Consider the following 20,873-nt stretch of genomic DNA (forward strand, 5'->3'; position numbering starts at 1 on the left):
GATCACAATGTTTCAATTGCTCAAATACATTCGTGAATAAATTCCCCCTTCAGTGAATGGTTTCGACTTACTTGCAATTAAATGTGATAACAAATAACAGGTTTTTACCATAGCTCTATTATCTACAATAGGTTTGGTAAATACACTTAGTTGATTTTGAAGTGTCAAATTTAATTCTGACAATTTATCTTCACGAATTTTCGCAACATATGTCATAGGTTTCTTTATGATTTGTATTGTAATGTAATGCCTTTTAATATTATATCCTTCGCAAACTGCAATAGAGTTTCTACATATCAGGCATAATTTTTTTTTTCCCTTGAATACAAAAATATTGCAACTTATTTTTCTTGAAAACTATGACGTTCTTCTTCAATTAATCGTTTTTTACTAATACCGGTTGAAGGTTTCGACATTTTTATAAATTCTTTATTAATTATAAAGAAAACACTACACTTTCTTACGACTTGAAAATTGCTAACGGCTAGCCTCCGATTGCCGTGGTCAGTAGATGTAGCCGTGTACGTAGATTTGAGCATTAAAATTTGGTAAAATTAGATATTTATGCAGTGGTGTAACAAGATTTTCTGAAATGACAAATAGAACATTATTTCCTTAAGAAATTGCAGAGTAGTTTGGTATATAAAATAATCTAAGTGGAAATGTTAATTTTTTAAATATGTTTATTTAATTTGGTGTTGTCAAAAGTTAAATAACCACATTGATTACACAGTTTGGCAGGCCGTATATTACTTGTCGGTGGGCCACGTGTTTGACATGTCTGATGTACAGGATTTCATCTTGTGTTTGGATGCAGCTGTTTTTCAAACAGCGACTTATAGGTGTGAGACTTAGAACCTAAAGAAGTCTGATAAGAAAAGGATAGCTGCTTTTCAGGTGTTACAGAAAGCTGTTGAGGATATCATATACTAAAAAGCAGACAAATGAGTGGGTAGGTGCTAGAAAGGATCAGTAGAACTTCAAGGTTCCTTAAGGATATTGACAGAAAAGTTGAATTACATTCGACACATTGAAAGGATGGAGGGAGGACTTCTCAAAACAGTAATAGAAGTAAAGTTTCTGGAAAAAAGAGAAAGGGGGTAGACTATCAATGAGATGGAAGGATGAATGGATGGTGTGTCTGATCTTCAGAGAGTTGAAGCCTCCAGTAAAGCATACAACAGGGCCACATGGCGAGGACTATTGTGGCACATAAACGAGCATCTGAGTGACCATACGGTATCTGTTGATGTCCAATGAATGGATGGATGGATAGGAAGAAGCTTTGAAAAGGTGCTTCAATGAAGCTGTATCTGAATGTAACAAATATGATAAGAGTGAAATGGATATGTATTCTTATTAAGCAAGAGATCCATAAGAAGATGATGCAGAGAGAATATCATGAGAATAAGAGTGACTGGACTCTTATTAATCAGCTTTATATGTAGCATATAAACTGGAGGATAGAAAAGTTATTAGTATTTTATGGAAATCTAAATTGAAATATTTAAAAAAAATAATTGTGCTGCAAGTAAAAGAAAAAGTTAATGTGGAAGAATAATGTTTGTAAATGCAGACAAACTTGTGTCAAAATCAGGTGAGATTTTGATCTCATCTGATTTTGATAGAGCTGATTAAAACGAACACCATTATGTGAACAATGTCACATTGTTCACATAATGGGTGTTTGTTTTAATCAGCTCTATCAATCCAGTGTATGTAACATAGTGCATAGTGCTACAACATTGGATGAAGAAGTAGAGTTCAAGAGAAGGAGGTTATAGAACTATTGCATAACCAGGATAAGAATCTGGCAATGGGGGCAGATATATCAGCCCATATGCTAAAGGAATGTTTAGTTGAATTGGCTTGGCCTTTAACATGTCTGTATGATTTGGGTTTCAGCTTAGGAAAGATCCTGCAAGAATGGAGAGAATGTGACAGTTTTGTTATACAATGGTAGTAGTGGTGCCTAACTTCAAGGCTCCTTAAGGATATTGACAGAAGAAAGTTGAAATACTTTGGACACATTGAAAGGATGGAAGGAGGATGTCTCAAAACAGTAATAGAAGCAAAGTTCCTGGAAAAAGATGAAGGGGGATACCATCAGTGAGAAGGATGGATGGTATGTCTGATCTTCAGAGAGTTAAAGCCTCCAGAAAAGCATACAACAAGACCCCCATGGTGAGGAATGACATAGCACATCAATGAGCATCTGAGTGATCATACAGCATCTGTTGATGTCCAATGAACATATGGATGGAACCGCAAATCACAATTTTCCAAATTCTGGGGATGAATAAACTCATTGCAGTTGAGATTCAGGAGGTGATGTAATACATCTTCAGCACATTCTTTAAACAAACAATCATGTTTGAAAATACGTTATGCAGATTTAATCAACTGAATGAAGTTTTCGTGTTAAGAGAACTGTTTCAATTGAATATCCTATTTGAAACAAAAAAAAAGTTTTATAATAAGATTTTTTGTTGGATTTACTTATGAAGAGCAAATGGACAACTTTCTTTCTTTCTTTCTCTCTCCCTCCCTACATCAATATAACAAACTTTTTTGTTGTTGTTGTTTCTGGTGTTATATAATACTGATGGTAATATAATATGGAATATTAGTGTTATATACACACACACACACACACACACACACACACACACCACTATTCTGCTCATCAGCTGTAGTAAAAATACAGAACAATTATATCTATAATAGACTACAAATCCAAAAAGAATAAATAAAATTATTCATCGTTTCTCTTGGTATACAAAAAAACAGCCATGAACATACTTCATGTACTAGCATGCATATACGTTGGTAAATATGGATGAAGCTAAGAATATAATTTTTTTTAGTCAAATATAACACATTGCTCAGCCTTGCAGGAAAAAAAAAAAACTACACACCTATTGTAAAGTACGATTCATAATGATGTATTACTTTATTCAACTTTTCCTGTGTTTCTATACATGGAATACCGTGTTTCATAATTATATCTATAAGCATTTTCAAATCAGTTCACATGAATTCATAAGGTTCAGTTTTTTCTTTCACTAAAACCTTCAGAAATATATATAAACTGCCATTCAGTAATATAAAAAAACATAACACAGAATATTTCTGTATTCTCTTTTTAGAGAGAATATAAAACATTCTTTTATGGGAAAGCTTTCACCCACATATACCAACCAGTGAGAAAGATAAAGTACCTATAATCCAGCAGGAGGAAGTAATCTTTTACTAAATCAAATGAAATCATCAAAAGCACCTGGAATTGATGAAATAAATACCCACAGAGCTCTGACAATGGTGGACCTGATCTAATTAAGCAGCTAACCAAAGTTTTCAATAATATTCTTTTCACTGGGATTATCCTAAATGAATGGAAAATAGGACAAAATCTTGCCTATACATATAAAAACGGATGTTCAAAAATGAAACAATTATGCTGTAGATCAATTACTCTTCTTTTCCACTCTTACAAAATCTTTATTTAGATGATTCTGTATTATTTTTATAATAGTTACAAACAGTTAATATAAAAATAACGAACTGGCTTTATTGCTGTTTTATGGATTTTAAACAAGAATCTGATTCTGTCAGTAGAGGAAAACTTATTCAAATATTAACAAAGAAAAAAACATCGACTTTGAAATACTGAGATTTGTTTCAAACTACTCTCAAAATACAATGCAATAGTTCAATATAAAAATATCACAACTAAAAAACTTGAAATCAAAAGAGACATGCAAGGATGCCCACTCTCCCAATGCCTTAACATTTTCATCCAAGAACTCATTAAAGTAGTATTGTTCTCAGCAAAATGAGGTAAAAGTCAATGGAAGACCAATCACACATATCATATATGCAGATGATGTAGTAATTATAACAGATATCAAATAAAATCTCCAATACTAACTTGCAAAATTACAAGAAACCTGCAGAAATTATAATATGATTATAAATTCAAGTAAAACAAAGATAATAAAAATTGGAAGACACCCAGAAGATATACAGATAACACTTAATCAGGAAACCACAGAAAAGTTCATCATCATCAAATTCCTGCAATGTACCCTCAAGGAGTGTACAGGATATGATAGTACTACATGAAAAATTTACATCATTACTAACTTCCTATCTACAATTTTCCTCCACATCAGACTGCTACTTGTCAAGGCTCCAACATTATCAGAACATATATTTCTATCATCTAAGGCACTTTGTAACTCATCAATCCACCTACATCTTGGTCTTCCTCTGGGTCATTTTCCAGGCAAACCTGGCAGAGAACACTTGGTTTGATAATCTTTCCTCGTCCATTCTGTTTAAGTGACCATACCACCTGAGATTAGCTCTGCTAACGCATTCCTGGATGCTGACAATGTCAAGTTCTTTCCTAATATTTCTTTCCTAGTTTTTAATATGATATTGCCATTGACCATCTGTTCATGCCTCTAATCTTTCTCAGGACTCTCATATCTGAGGCTCTAGTCTTTGGTCAAGTGTTTTTTTACTTCTGACCCAGCTCTCAAATCCATAAATTAAAATTGGTTTGAACACCGCCTTGTATACAGCTAATTTAGTGTTCTGACTAATTTCTCTCTTATTCCATATGAATTTATTCAACTGACTTCCTACCATACCAGCTTTGTTGATTCTGTTATCTATTTCCATATTTAATTTACCATCTTCACTAAAAATCGTGCCTAAGCAGCTGAAATGTTTTACTTGTTCCACAGGTTCTCTGTTCACAAAGCAGTTGACATTTTCAACGATTCTGCCTATTTTCATCGTCTTTTTATTGCTGACCTTCATACCATATCGATTACAACACTTATTCAATTTAGTCAGGGAATCTTGCAGAATTATAGTGAATTTATTTAGAAGTATAACATCGTATGCATGAAACAAAGAGCTTACATTAACATCTCCAATTTTGATATCATGTTTAATACCACTTTCCTTCATAATGTGATCCATATAGATAATGAATAACAGAGGGGGATATTGTACATCATTGTCTCACACCAGATTTAACATTAAACCATCTTCCTGTACTTCCTTTAATTCTAACTGCGGCCCATTGACACCATATAACTGTAGCATATTGAATAGCTTCTCTCTTGGCACCTTGTCATATAGCTTTTCCAGATCGACAAAACGGAAATACAGATCTTTGTTATATGCCCATGCTTTCTCAACTATTTGTCGTAAAGTGAAGATCTGATCCTGACAGCCTCTATTGGGCCTGAATCCAGCTTGTTCTTCACCAAGCTTTTCTTCCACAATTCTCCTTAACCGTTTCTCAAGTGTACTTGCATAATCTTGCCAGGAACACTCAGTAGGGAAATACCTCTGTAATGCTCACATTCAGTTTTATTTCCCTTTTTATATATGGGTACTATGAGAGCTCTACTCCAATTATTGGGAATTCGTTCCTCTGTCCAGGCCTTCTGAACTATGCGGTGCAGCCACTGCAAGACTTTAATACCACCATACTTCAACATTTCCGGTCGAATATCATCTACTCCTGCTGCCTTTCCACATTTCAAGCCTCTGATGTCTTTTTCTACTTCAAGTATTCCTAACTGCATGCCTGTTGAGTGTTTTTTACCACTGTGCTGTCATCACTGCTTGTTTCATTTAGCAGTTTTTCAAAGTATTTACTCCATACTTCAAGGATATCTTTTCCTCCCATTTTCATGTCACCTTTATCATCTCTAAGTTCTTTTACACTCTTTCCTCCATTTCTAAGCTTCTTCAACAACCTCTAGAATATTTTGCCACCTTCCTGATATTTATTTTCTATGTTCTTGCCAAAGTCCTCCCATTACTTTTGTTTAGCTAGTTTTACACAGTGTTTAGCTTTCTTACATTTGTCTCTGTGTTCTCTAAGAGCACAAGCTGACTTATTTGCCAGGAACTTTTGACATGCTTTTTCTTTAACTTCACTGCCTCTTAAACTTCCTGTGTCCACCATGGAGTTCTGATTTTTTCTATCCTTGCAGACAACCTCACCACATGCCACTCTGGCTGAATCAATCAGGGTTTTCTTCAAGGCTTGCCAGTGAATCTCCAAGGTTTGGTTCCAGTTCTCAAACTCTTTCATTTTTTCTTCAATGATCTTTGAGTATTTTAGTCTACAGTTCACATGAAATTTTGTCATGTTGTACCATCATTTTGTATTTTGGTTTAAGCCAATAAGAATACAATTTGGTCGGCTAAATCCCAAATTGCCAGTCCATCCTCGTTTGTTCAAAACCTCACAAGAAGGTGAGGTTTTGAAATTAGGTCAGAAGCCCTGGTCGGTTCTCCGCATTCCTTTAAAGGCTATGTGAAGGTCTCCTCTCAGTTATACAGCTTTGACCCTTAACACCCCATAGAAAAAGTTAATGGTTTTAATTACGTAGGAGCATATCTGACTTCAAATTTAAATGATATAATAACAATAAAACACAAGCTCTCCATAGCAAGGTCAACGATGAATAAACTTAATAAAATTTGTAAAAGTAACAAAATTCCTACAACTCTAAAAATAAAATTACACCCTCTGTCCAAAAAGAAACCGAACTTTTGACTTTTGATACAAAATAAAACACAGGCCAATTATAATTATTCAAATCATTTATTTAAATAATTATAATTGGCCTGTAGAACCTTCTGTTTCAACAAGTTCAATTAATTAAACAAATTATTTATTTCAATCAATATACTCTCCCTCAGCTTCGATACAGCATTTGGCACAGTCAATTAATTCATTAAATGAATTTTTTATATCTGTTTTTGGGATACTGTTGAGGGTCGTGGTTACTGCTGCTTGAATGTTTTCAATGGTGTCGTATCACTTTCCTTAAATCGGCAAATGAAGTCGGGGGGAAGAGAAAGAAGTCACAGGATGCTAAATCAGGTGAATACGGTGAGTGATAAACTTGTTTTTTGCTCAAAAACTGTCTCACAATGTTCGAACGATGAGATGGTGCATTATCATGCAAAAGTGACCAGCTGCCTGCATCACGATATTCATGCTATATGCAACGAATTCTCGCTATCAATCACTTCAAAACTTTGAGATAAAACTCACCATTGACCGTTTGGCTAGGCGGAATGAATTCTTTGTGGATAATGCCGTTAGAATCATAGAAACAAATCAGCATTGTCTTTACTTTTGACTTCTCCAAGCAACTTTTTTTCGGATACCTCTCTTCTGGTGGTCACCACTCAGCACTTTGTTTCGGGCTCATACTCAAAACATCACGTTTCATCACCAGTAATGATCATTTCAAGGAAGTTTGAGTCCTTACGAGCAGTTTTAATGAGGTCCTTGCAGTGTTCAACTTGATATACATTTTTTGGTCGTCGGTTAACTTGTGGAGAACCAATCGTGAATTCAATTTACGAAGCCCAAACTTTCAGTCAAAATGTTGTGCACAGTTGATTTTAGAATCCCCAATTCAATCTCATGGACAATTTTGGGTTTTCTTTGATGAAATCACACCCTTTTTATATGTTAACTTCACTCAGTCCAGTTTTTGGACTGGCCCGGCTTTTCGTGGTCCTCAAGCATCTCACGACCACTTTGAAATCACTTACACTACTCGTAAACTTGAGTACGGGATAAGCATTCATCACTGTATGCTTTTTGAAGCATTCGATGCATTTCGGTAAAACTTTTACCAAGTTTAACACAAAAGTCAATCGCAGCTCTCTTTTTGAAACTCATTTTCCGACCATTTATCAAAACACACTGTCACTCTTAGCACTATAACTCAGCTTCTAATGAAACAAATGTCATAAACAGTTGATACAACATTAATGAAGGTTGATGCTTTCGACAACAAAAAGATACAACAGATGGTGCCACTAGTTTCTTCTATTTTCAAAAAGTTTGGTTTCTTTTTGGACAGAGGGTGTATATTATACAAAAGAATAATACTATCAACAGCTCTCTTAGGGGCAGAAACTTGGATCTTTAAAAAAAAAGGAGAAAGGACTCTGCTGGCATTTGAAATTAAACACATTTTATGAAAATCAATAGGACAGAACATAAGACTAATGTACAAGTGCGAAATATCCCTAACTCAACAATTCCTAACACAGTTGATATCAATTCCACTGGTTTGGTTGCATTGTGCAAATGGAACTGAAGTGCACTATATAGAGTATAAGATCCAGGGGAAGCCCAAGATTAACATGGCATAAAGTCATTAGAACTGCTTTTGAAAAGCCATTTGCATATGAAAGAACTTGCTTTAGACAGAGAATGGTGGAAGGCTCTTATCCATATGAGATTCAACCCATCTTGATGATGGAAGAGAAGCAGCAGTAGAATGGGAAAGCCCATGTAATGCCTCCATCTTTGATGAAAAATGTAATTTTTATTTATTTTTATTTTTTGCAGTGCCATATATTAGATACACCAGATATAATGATTATTATATTATATTACAATCAGATGTAGTCAAATATCACAATTATATGATGCGTGTATTATATTAATTCTATAGTTTGGATTCCCAAATACAGAGAGAGAAAGAGCACAAGAGATTCACAGGAAGACAGAGGATGAAATAAAGAGATGAAATGAGATCAGGGAAATAACAGGAAAAAACTACAAAAAACTACTGGATGTGGCTTCCCAGCAGTGGAATGCAACAGGTCAATATCACCATCTTTATGTAATAGAAAGATAAGTGGTTGCTAATTCCAAATATTTAGTGCCGGAATGCAACTTATGCCATATATTTCTGTTGTTGTTGTACATGGCAAAATATTTCTTGCCATGCACAACCAAATAGATAGCACATTATAACACTTTGCATATGATATATTAAGAAACTTACTAATCCTTCTGGTAAATGAGATTCATCCTTCACACATATGCCAGTCATTCCTGGACCTGTACAGGCACACTTTCTACAGGGGTTGGGATCACTACGTGCAATTCCTAGGGGCCTATAATAGCCATCTTTACACTGCTCACAGTTTATTCCAACTGTGTTATGCTATTTAAAAAAATTAAAACCATATATTAAATATGTAATCTGAAAAATGTATCTAAATGGCAATTTTATTGACAAACATACATAAAAAATGAAATCAGATTATTCCAATTCAATGATTACTGAGGGCTATGAGTACAAACCAATGGAAATATTTCCAAATGTGGGCTTTTTTGCATCTTCTTTGCTTAAAAAAGCAAAGAGGATGCAAAATAACTATCATAACCTGAATGATTTTACTATTACCTGTTGATATGCTATAGATGACCAATATGTACTATACAATACAGTGATGAAACCTGACAAAGAGGAAGGAGAAATTATCAGTTCATCTTGGGTGTACTATACTGATTTATTAGCATAAAGTATGGAATGTGCTGCTAACTACAGCTGACAGCATATTTCACATCTCCAGTTCTTTGAGAGAAGAAAGGTTAAGCAAAACAGGTGTGTGCATTATGACAGAATGACAAACAAACAAAAAAAAAAAAAAAAAAAAAAGATGTAGAGGATGATCTAGATATAGGTTGATTTATTCAGTTAGTAATGTCTTAGAAGTCAAAAATTTTTGATTTGAAAATATGGAGACCTAACAAATAATAGATTTGTTAGGAAAAAAACTGTTGACTGGAAGCTGGTAAGCTGGTGTGAACTTAATTATGATTAAGTTCACATTATTATAATAATGTTTACATTATTATCATAATTCTACCATTCCTTGAAGAGATAAACCAGGAAATCATGATGATATTATGTAAAGTTTCATTTCTTTTCATCAATAGTTGGCTGGGATGAGTTGCAGGCAAATAGTAATTTTGTGCATAATAGTTATCATTCTGAATCATATACTAATTTGAATACCCCAATGGATTTGCAGCTTAGAATAATCATGGATGCACGTCACACATTTTTCATCAGTGCAGAATTTTTAAATGTGAAATAATCCAATATTTTAGATCTCTCAGCAACCAGGTATTTTAATATTATGTTTTATACATATAAGTAGCAAATCATTATAATTCTTTACTGCAAGAAAACTGTATAGGGAATAATATTTTGGTATTATGCCTATGCAAATGTCGAAAACTGACAAGTTTAAATGATAATTATTCTTAGCCAGAAAATACATATCTGTTCATAATATTGAAAGTGCTGGAAAAAATCAGTTAGTTTTTTTTGTTCTGGGTGTGTGGAAATTTCCAGTAACTTTATTTTTATAAGTATAGAAAAGTTAAACAAATAGCATTAATCTTGACAATTCCTAATATATCTAATGAATGTGAATTAACTGAATTCTAACATGCATTATCTTATGTAATACCACCATCTTTATATAGTAGAACTATCTTACCCCTATTCGAACAACATTCTGAGCCAATGCCCTGTTGCACATCACATAGTATATGGGCTGACATGCCATCCAGTCTCACTGCTGCATTCATACTGATATTTTTAAATACGCTGAGCACTTTCAGCTTATCCATATCTTTGACATGAGTCTCTGTTACATCAGCAAATGCAAAATCTCCACCTGGATGATACACCTTTGCAAAGGGGTCACTCAGCAACTCAACTATTCCTTTTGTCTCTGTAACCTTCGTACCATCAGAGTGATTAAAGTCATCCTTCCATAGTTATTTTTCCTCCTACTTGTATAAATCTCTTTTAGATATTATTATTATTACTTAACATCTCCAGGGAGTCCAAAGACTCACCGAGGGAGGGTACCCACTACAACTCTCCGTCTCCACCACTCCACAAACAGCAACTACGTTCATCATCTACACCAACACTATCTACTGCTGACCACAACCACTAGTATTTTCACAGACAATCACAAACATCCATGTCCACAACAGGATTCGAACCTGCAGCCTTTTGGCTGGAGAGCAGATAAGCTAACCACTTGGCCAACTATATACTTTGCCCTGCTTACTCATTTTCACTCTATCTGATCTGGCTTTCCTTACCATACTAGTCCCTTCTCGCTTGCACTTTATGTGGTTTATGAATATGCTGATTGCCTTTCTCTATATATTCCTCCACAATGCTCTCTCTCTCTTTCTCTCTTTTGTAGCTCTTGCTTTATATCTCTACTCATCCACTTCACCTCCATTTAGTTTATTCTCCTAACTGTGGGTATGTAGTGTAAAACTGCTTCTCTTAAACAATCCCTGAACATTTCCCATTCACTACTGACATTCTTTCCTTGTAGCTTCTCAAGCCATGGTACTGCTCCAAGATAATTCAACATAAACCTGTTTTTGACAGAGAAGTGCATGTTTAGCAACTTCCCAAAAGCAAGACTCACTCACTCTTCTCAATTGGAGGCAGGTAACTTACCATGGTTATTATGGATACATCTTCTGATGCTATTACCAGATCCAGCACTCTCAAGCCTCTCCTCTCCTCCATGACATCTTGTCATGCACCCTTCTCTCCTACAGCCATGTCCCCATAGTTGAAGTCCAATATCAACTTCCTGATATGTACCCCAATGGAAGTTCAGGTTATCATGACATGATTAAGTTTACATTATTATTAATCACCTATCATCAACTTTCCTCCAAATCAATCTATTACTTGTGAGCACTTCAATATTGTCATATCTAACATTTCATGCTTTTAAGGCACTTCTGATTGAATCAATCTACCTAGACTTGGTCTTCCTCTGGTTCTCTTTCCTGTCATTTTGGCATCAAACACTTGTGTTGCTATCTTTCCTCACCAATGCTATTTAAGTGGTTGTACCATCTTGAATTAACTCAACTGACACATTCTTGAATGCTAATAATGTCAAGTTCCTTTCCAAAATCTTAATTTTTAATATGCACCACAAGAAGGTGGGGATTGAGCATCATCAGGGGCATTGGTTCTCCACATTCTTTAAATGACCCCCCCCCCCCCATTGGTCACTTAAGGGTCCAAGCATATTGTTTTAATTTTTGAGAATATAAAATCATCCATGAAATTTGAGCAAGCAGCACTATAAACAATAGTGGGAGCAGAACAATATCACTAATAAAAATAATGTAAGCAAGCTATTTGCTCTTCTAAACTACAGTCACCCTCTTATTTTCTCCTTAATATTTTAATTACATCTCGCAAAAGGTATCAGCACATATTAAATTTAAAATTTTTTGTCTGTCTGTACACAAACTATCCACAGACTAGATGGATGGATGAATTTTCAATGAAATTCAGTTTTTGGAAGCTTGTAAAAATTTGACAGGCCATCTCAATTTGTATTTATTAGATCTGGGTCATTCGTAAGAACAAAATGGGACAAATTATTCAGACATTAAATAAATTTGGTATTTAGAATGACCAAAAAATAACCAATCTTTTTTTTATTGGCAAAATGATTTCAAATGTGAATAAATCTACAAGGGCTAGATAGAATCTCTATTCAAAGTTGTCAGGTCACTTCAATTAAGCAAGACAACTAAAAAATTATTTACATTTTCATAAACCTTGTATTTTAAAGCATCACAACATTCCAATTTTTACTATTCAACAGAGCCCTTTTGAATATGTACATATGTGACAGAATGGGGGGGGGGGGAGTTCCCCTCTGTATAAATGAAACTATTTTTACTAGCAAAATGATTCAAATAACGATAATTCTTCTCTGGCTTGATAGAATTTAACAGAATTTATTATTTAGGATTTTGATTAAAATTTGTTGAGTTATTTCAGTTTTGTTTAAACTGGACCAAAAGGGAAAAGAAACCAAATTATGCCTATAGTACATATGCCAAAAACAGCTCTAGATTCAACTGTTGCAATAACAATTGAATGCTACTATAATGAAATTCACCTATTTTTATAATTTTTTTATTTTATGTTCTACAAGACAATTTTAGGAGACAAAAAAGTGATACATTTTTCTCATGTTCCATGTTAAAAAAAGTTTGTGTCAGTAGTCATGATACATACTTGGCAATTTTTACAAACTCCTCCACCTTCATATTTTCCATCAGCATTCAAACTGGCAAGTCTGTTGTGAACATCTTCACTGTAAACACATTCTTCTGCATGCCCAAAGCATTCACATTCTAGTAAGGGGAAAAAAAAGTCATTTCAGAATTTTTAAGCATCTATAATTTTTGGAATTATTAATAAGTTTACATGAAAAAACATTGTAAAGTCTAGATCAGATTTCCAAAGATTGTGTGGAGATTTTTTTTTGCACCCATCACATACATAAATACACAAATATATACACACCATACTTTTCGATAGATAACACCCACCTAATGTATAACGTGCACCCCCAACATTTTCATCACTCCTTTTGAATGTATAGATAACGCACATGCACCAACTAGCAGTAGAGTAAGGAAGTACAGACAGAGGATGCAGGAATTCTTTAAAAGCATGTGCGTTGCTAGTAGCAGTGATCGATTATTCCGTACATCCTGTTTTAAATATTTCATAAAGTAAATCATTATTTGTTTATATTTTGTTATTAGATCTGAATTACCCATGGAAGACAGAAGTACTTCTTGGAGAAAATCCTACACAGCACAGTTCAAGCTTGAAGTGGTAGAAGTAGCAAAGGAAAAAGGGAATCGTGAAGTTGGTAAATTGTTCAGTGTTGGAGAAAGTGATGTTCGTAAATGGCGAAAGGCTGAAACAGTCCTGAAATGTTTACATACAAGGAAAAGTGCTATGAGGTTTAGAAGGTGCTTGTGGACAACTATAGAAAAAAAACTGTTTGATTGGGTTGTTAGTGAAAGAGCTAAAGGGTATGAGAATATCTACTGTCCGTGTGTTGAAAAGAATTGCGCAAAATGATAATATAAAGGATTTCAAGGCCTACCCCATCTTGGGTTTTTGGATTTATGAAGAGAAACAATTTAAGTGTGTGCTCCTCCACTAGTGTTGGACAAAATTTGCTATGCAACTTGAAAGCAAAAGTAGCTAAATTTCGTTTGTTTCTGAGAGAAAACTTGTGTGGGGTTGATGCTTGTCACTTTGGGATTATGGATGAGGTTCCCGTAAGTTTTGACATGCCTAGTTCTAGGACTGTGAATCTGAAGGGAGAAAAAGAGGTTTCAGTTGCTACAATGGGCATGAAAGGTCTAACTTTACTGTGGTTCTCTGCGTAACTGCAGATGATTCCAAACTGCCACCGATGGTGATTTTCAAAAGAAAGACTGTTCCAAAAGGTTGCGATTCCAAAGATATTATTGTTATTGCTAATGATAAAGATTGGATAAATTCCGAGGTTATGAAATTTTGGTTGGAGAATGCATAGCAAAAGAGAAAAATGGCATTTTTCAACCCAAAATCTTTGTTAGCGTTGGATTTGTGTGGGGCACACATGACAGCAGAAGTTAAAACAATTGTAAATAGTCCAAATTGGCCGTCATTCCAGGTGGTTTAACAAAAAAAAAAAAACTCCAACCCCTTGATCTTGCAGTAAATAAACCATTCACAGACAATTTGCGGGCTAAGTGGGAAGACTGGATGATGAATGGCATCCACGAATATAACAAAACAGGGCAGATCTAAAGAACGTCATATAAAGATATAGTTACGTGGACTGTAGAAAGTTGGGCTGCTGTAAGTGAAAACTGTGTTAGAAATGGTTTCATTAAAGCACAAGGGAATGCAGTGGTGACAATGATTATAAAGTTGAAGAAATACCAAACGAAATTTTTAACGCAATTGATTCTTTCAATATTGAGTCTGACGAAGAATTTTTTGAATTTGAATAATGTAATGTTCAATAAATATTAAGTAATACTTCTACCTTACTTTTGTTATTACATTTGATTTACCTCTCATACCTTTCTAATGTATACCGCGCATGTTCATTTTTAGCGAATTTAGACTTTCTTGTATAAATCGAAAAATACGGTGTACGCACACACACACACACACACACACACATACATGTTTAAAATTATTAACTGACTTAAACACCTAGAAAAAATATAAGAGATTTAATAAGGTTTCACTACTAGTTTCATCAGAAATGCCGACTTCAACAGGTGAATACCATGGAAAAAACAACATCTTAAAAATATATTGTACTTTAGACAAAACAAAGTTTAGAATAAGTAGTAGTTGTGTTTGAAATTGAGTTCGAGTGTTAGTTCTGGCATGAAGCACTGTGCGTGTGAATGATACCATGAGTGCGCCAAAACTGAATTACAGCGCTATGTGAATCGGACAGGCTGTAACTGAGATTGCTGTTTAGATGGGTAGGGTCGAGAACTATTTCTTTGGATTCCAAGATACGTCTTTCTAATTCATCAGAGCATTTATGGATGTTTGAAGTTGAGTTCCAGTCTATATGACGTTGTAATCCTTCAACATTGGTATTGGCCGAGAATAAAAGAAGGACTACAACATCTCGCGCCTAAAGACAATCACACGATTGGTTACCATAACCACTTTCCAACCAATAGGCTGTTGGTTTGAATCCAGAAATGGACATGTGATTGTCTTAAAGTCTTCAGAGGCTAAAAATAAAATATCCATTTTTCTCTAGGATTGTTAGGATACATATACATTTCCCCTCATCCCTCCCAAACATCTCTTTTTTGGGGGGGGGGGATAGAAATGGAGATTTCTGCAGCTGTTTCAACAGGCTTGAATTTAGAAGTTACTTTTTTTTTTCCTTTTTTTCATAAATCTTTCCATTTGATAGAATGGAGGTAAAATTATGTTTTATCCTTATGACATCTACCAGAATGACAAAATGGATTTAGAAAAGGATGCAGCTTTTTTTTGTTGTTGTTTAAAACTTCTTATATAGAAAAAGAAGTTTTAATTTAGAAACTCACCTTTTGTTTATAGATTTTAATAAAGTAAAAGACATCTATTGTTTGATATATTACAAAGAATAAATATACCTAATATGTTAATATAAGCAATATTGAATATATACAAAGATAACAAAATAAAAATAAATGAAAAATGTCTCAAAAACAATCTATAAACCAAGGAGTAATCTCTAGCGCTTTTTTAATATTTATATTAATTAAAAATTAATACAGCAGAACACTTTAAATAACCCTAGTATAGAAATTTCCAGGAATAATCAAATAAATGTTATTATTTGCAGATGATCAGATAATAATATCAGATAAGGAAGACACGTTACAAAGAGAAATATATAATTTAAACATCATAGTATAACAGTTTGGAATGAAAATATTCATAGATAAAACTAACAATGGCATTTTGTGGACAAACTGCACTTTGAAGTAGAATAGTTATTAATAATAAAATAATAAAACAAATAAACTTTTAATTATCTTTGAGATGAAATATCATATAAAGGAGAAAAAAGACATAAAATTAAAAACTTAAATTGTTATAGATTATAGGTCTGATAAATAGAATGCACAATCCTAATATTGTACAAATAAGAAACATGCTTAAAAACATAATTACTTTAGCAGCACTTACATTATTATATGGCAGAAAAATCTGGGCAAGAAATAAACAAGATAAACAAAGAATAAAAACAAGGGATATGAGATTCATGAGAAGAACTGCAACATAGACATTATTACACACACACACACAAAAAAAAAAAAAAACGAATATATTTTATAAATGTTAAAAATAAAATCAATTGAAGAAAAATGAAGCAAATTCACACAAAATTGGATAGAGCATGTAAACTGAATAGCCAACACCCATATATCCTAAACAATTAATAAAATATAAATCAATTAGAAAGAGAAAGCAGGGAAGACCTCAAAAGAGAATATCAGATCGAAACTGAGAGCAAAGCAGATCAATATGGTCTATATCCATATTTAGCATTATGATGATAATGAGATCTTCCAAAGCATGTTACTGACTCATTAGGTAGAAAAGCAATCTCTGCTGCTTCAAGGTCAATCTGAAAGCTGGCTTCTACATGTATATTTGCTGGGATTTGATCAACTTAGTTTCTTTTGGAAGAGTAAAAAAATATTTCACAAAATTATTATTATTATCTGAGACATTCAGGGAGTTGAGAACTCATCAAGGAAGGCCACAGATCATCCACGCTAGCTGTCATACTCCCTCTTAAATTCAATCACACTGGATGCACTCACTGCTTCAACAGGCAAACTGTGCCACTCACTCACTACTCTGTGATAAAAAAATTCTTAACTATCACTTCTTTCTAAGCCAGATCCAAACTAACTCCACAAATATACATTCCCCCAGCTTACAGCATTCTAGTACCATGCCTGGATTAAAGTGTTAGAAAAGAAGAAACTGATAATCGTTAAATTAAAGAACATTTTTTTTTATGTTTGTTCCTTTAAATGAATAATAGTAAAACAGTTCAAATGCATAAAGGGCTGTCCTTTTCAGAGAAAAAAAAGATGGAAATGAGATTATTGTTATTATTATCCAGGCCTCTATGAAGTCAAAAGACTCGTTGTGGGAAATCGTTTTTAGGAAACACAAAGTTTATCATACCACTCTTTGAACCCACTGACCATTCCCGCTCTAACCACTCTCTCAGGCAATGCATTCCAAGGTTCAACCACCCTCTATGCAAAGAAACCACTCCTCACCCTCTTGTGCATAGCCTTTTCGTAACTTCCAGGGATGGCCTCTTGCCATCGCTCCTTCCTGCTGTTCAACCAAGCGAAAGAACTCCCCAGTGTCAACCCTGTAACCACCTCTCAACAGTTTTAAAGTCTCAATCATATCTCCTCTCCTTCTTCTATCCACCAAACTCTATCCACATTCCCTCAATCAATCCTCATAACTCATATTGTACAGTCCTGAAACCATCTTCGTTATCCACCTCTGTACCCTTTCCACAGTCAATTTAGTTCTCAGATTTGGTCCCCTTCAAATCCTGGGGACCAAATCTGAGAACAATAGTCTACGTGTGGTCTGATCAGGGTCTTATACAACGGAATGATAACTCTTTTATCTCTGCAGGGCAGCGTCGTTCTCAGTATTGCAGCAATCTTCTGAGTTACCCTCACCACCTTTGCAATATGCCCCTGAATTTTAGTTTTCTATCAATTATCACTCCCCAGATCTCTCATCTCCCCTACCTCCTCCAGTACAGCTCCTCCAATCAAGTATGCATCCTCCCATCGATGGATCCCAAACCTCAAGACTTTACATTTTGCTGCATAGAACTGACACCCCCATTCATTTGTCCATCTGTCTAGTTTATTCAAATCCTCTTGCACCGCTGCTACATCTGCACTATTACTAATAAACTTTCCCAGCTTCACATCATCTGCAAACAACTGAATATCCCCTTGTAATCCAATGACAATATCATTGATATGAAGGTTGAACAAAATTAAAGATTATTTCTTTAAATATTTTTGCCAATTAAATAGTATGTGTAGAATTCACTGTGAATATTAAATATAAATAGTCTCCATAGCTCAGTTGATGGTTTTCAACTGACAACTGAAAACCAACAACTTTTGTTTGATTCAGTTGATTTTGTTTGATTCAGTTGATAAGGTATTGGTGGGAGTTTGAATCCCAACAATATGCAAAGAACCTTAATTATTATTATTATCATCATCATCATCATGAGAGACCTTAGAATTCATGGAGTAAGCAAGGGAAGCTACACATCATCCACACCAGCTGTCATACCTTCTCTCAAAATCATTCACACAAGATGCACTCACTACTCCAACAAGCAAACTGTTCCACTCACTCACTGCTCTGTGAGAAAAAATTCTAGCTTTCACCTTTTTAACTGAACACAAACTTAAATTCTACTGATGCCCCTTATCCTCTCCCCACCTTCCATATAAAAGAAAAAATTCCTCGGTTGATATCCTATAACACCCTCTCACAAGTTTATAGACTTTTATCATATCAGCCTTCTCTCTCTCTCTCTCTCATGTTTACTGTCTGCAATCCACATAATCTCAATAACCCTCATTTCATAATCCTGATATCATCTTTGTAACTTTTCTTTGCACCTTTGCCATAGCTTTTTATCCCCTCAAAATCCAAGAGACCAAATCTGTGCACATTAGTAATCCAGGCAAGGTCATATCAAGGACTTATAAAGAGTCAAAATAACTCCCTTATTCTTACAGCTTAGCAATTATTCTCGTTTGTATGTGCAATTTTTTCTATGTGACCTTTGAATTTCAAAATACTATTTACCATAACTCCAATATCTCTAGCCTCATCAGTTTCTCCATGCATAATACCAACAATATAATATGCCACTGGAAATCTCATTGCACCAAAAATAACTTTATATTCACTAACATTAAATTGACAGACATCATTTGCCCACTGTTTGTTTTAAGATTGGAATGCCATGAGTAGACATACTAAGAATGAAATATAAAAAATGGAAATCTCACAGGGAAAAGAATGTTTATTTGTAAAATTATTGCCCATGTTTCACAGGCATCTTCAGAACAAAAAGGGAACAACAATTAAGCAATAACAAAAAATTCTAATATGAGCCAATTTATTATTTCTAAATAACTTAGGGAATTGAAACAACGTAGATACGAATATAAATTAAATAATACTTTAATAGATATTTCCGATATTTCGGCAATGTCTCATTGCCATTTTCTAAAGGAACTTACAGAAAGGCAGGAGCACACAGGCCCTAACAATACAGTAACTGGAAATTAAGATATGAAGCTATCTTTCTCCTAGAAGTCCTGATGGTGCCCTCTGGTGGGCTAAGTAGGCATTCTTGGCCGTTGGGCTGAAGGTCTGCTGATGTATGCCTCCCAAATTTGGGGCAGTCGCATACAACCAAATTTGTTGAGGTTTGGAGAGTTTCTTAGGGCAGAGGCTGATTCCATAAATAATCTTTCAAATTTATATTTGCTCCGGTGTATTATTTTTGCTTTCTTCCACCGTATTCTGTGGCGAGTATCCAGAGCATGGTCTGCAAGACCAGAATGGCTATATTTGTAAAACCGGATGTAGTCCTTGTGTTCAGAAATTCTGATATTCGCTGTCCTGCCTGTTTGGCCAAAGTACGACAGTTTACAACTGCAAGGGACCTGGTATACACCAGGTAGGTCTAGGGGAAGTGGTTGGTCTTTGGTAGAGCAGATAAGGGATGCCAATTTTCTGTAAGGTCTGTAACAGGAGGTGAGGTCGTGTTTTTTTAGGATTTTGGTAATTTTTTCTGAGGTGCACTACATCCGGTTTTACAAATATAGCCATTCTGGTCTTGCAGACCATGCTCTGAATACGGTGGAAGAAAGCAAAAATAATACACCGGAGCAAATATAAATTTGAAAGATTATTTATGGAATCAGCCTCTGCCCTAAGAAACTCTCCAAACCTCAACAAATTTGGTTGTATGTGACTGCCCCAAATTTGGGAGGCATACATCAGCAGACCTTCAGCCCAACGGCCAAGAATGCCTACTTAGCCCACCAGAGGGCACCATCAGGACTTCTAGGAGAAAGATAGCTTCATATCTTCATTTCCAGTTACTGTATTGTTAGGGCCTGTGTGCTCCTGCCTTTCTGTAAGTTCCTTTAGAAAATGGCAATGAGACATTGCCGAAATATCGGAAATATCTATTAAAGTATTATTTAATTTATATTCGTATCTACGTTGTTTCAATTCCCTAAGTTATTTAGAAATGCATAACCAACGTATAAGCCTATCTACGAGAGCCACCTTATTAGCGAGTACAAGATAACAAAATGATGAATATTTTCCTAGCTGATAATTGATAGTCCATGCGGTTAGCCTAGTGGCTATGCACTTCGCAACCATGTGCCTGGGGAAGTGATGCTGAATGATCTTCCTAAGCCATAGCCAAGTTAGTCGGTCTTGGGTGTGGACAGCAGGGTTCTCTCCCCAGTTTATCTGGAGTTTTTCATCCTGCAAGCAGGCAAACCGGCCCAGTGA

The 20,873-nt window shown here is 34.8% G+C and overlaps 1 protein-coding gene across 1 annotated transcript in view; it reads right to left on the reverse strand.

Moving 5' to 3' along the window:
* Positions 1 to 20,873, reverse strand: part of LOC150101107 (laminin subunit alpha lam-3-like) — a 789,889-nt gene that overhangs the window by 663,505 nt on the left and 105,511 nt on the right. The window contains exons 9-10 of the mRNA XM_090402236.1: positions 12,954 to 13,072; positions 8,856 to 9,017 (exon numbers count right to left, since the gene is read on the reverse strand). Coding sequence (XP_090258362.1) covers positions 8,856 to 9,017; positions 12,954 to 13,072 — 281 coding nt within the window. The remainder of the gene's footprint in view (positions 1 to 8,855; positions 9,018 to 12,953; positions 13,073 to 20,873) is intronic.

Source organism: Typopeltis vanoorti, chromosome 12, assembly GCF_054136105.1.
Source record: "Typopeltis vanoorti isolate ZY-2024b chromosome 12, IOZ_Tvanoo_1.0, whole genome shotgun sequence".
Taxonomy (NCBI): Eukaryota; Metazoa; Arthropoda; class Arachnida; order Uropygi; family Thelyphonidae; genus Typopeltis; species Typopeltis vanoorti.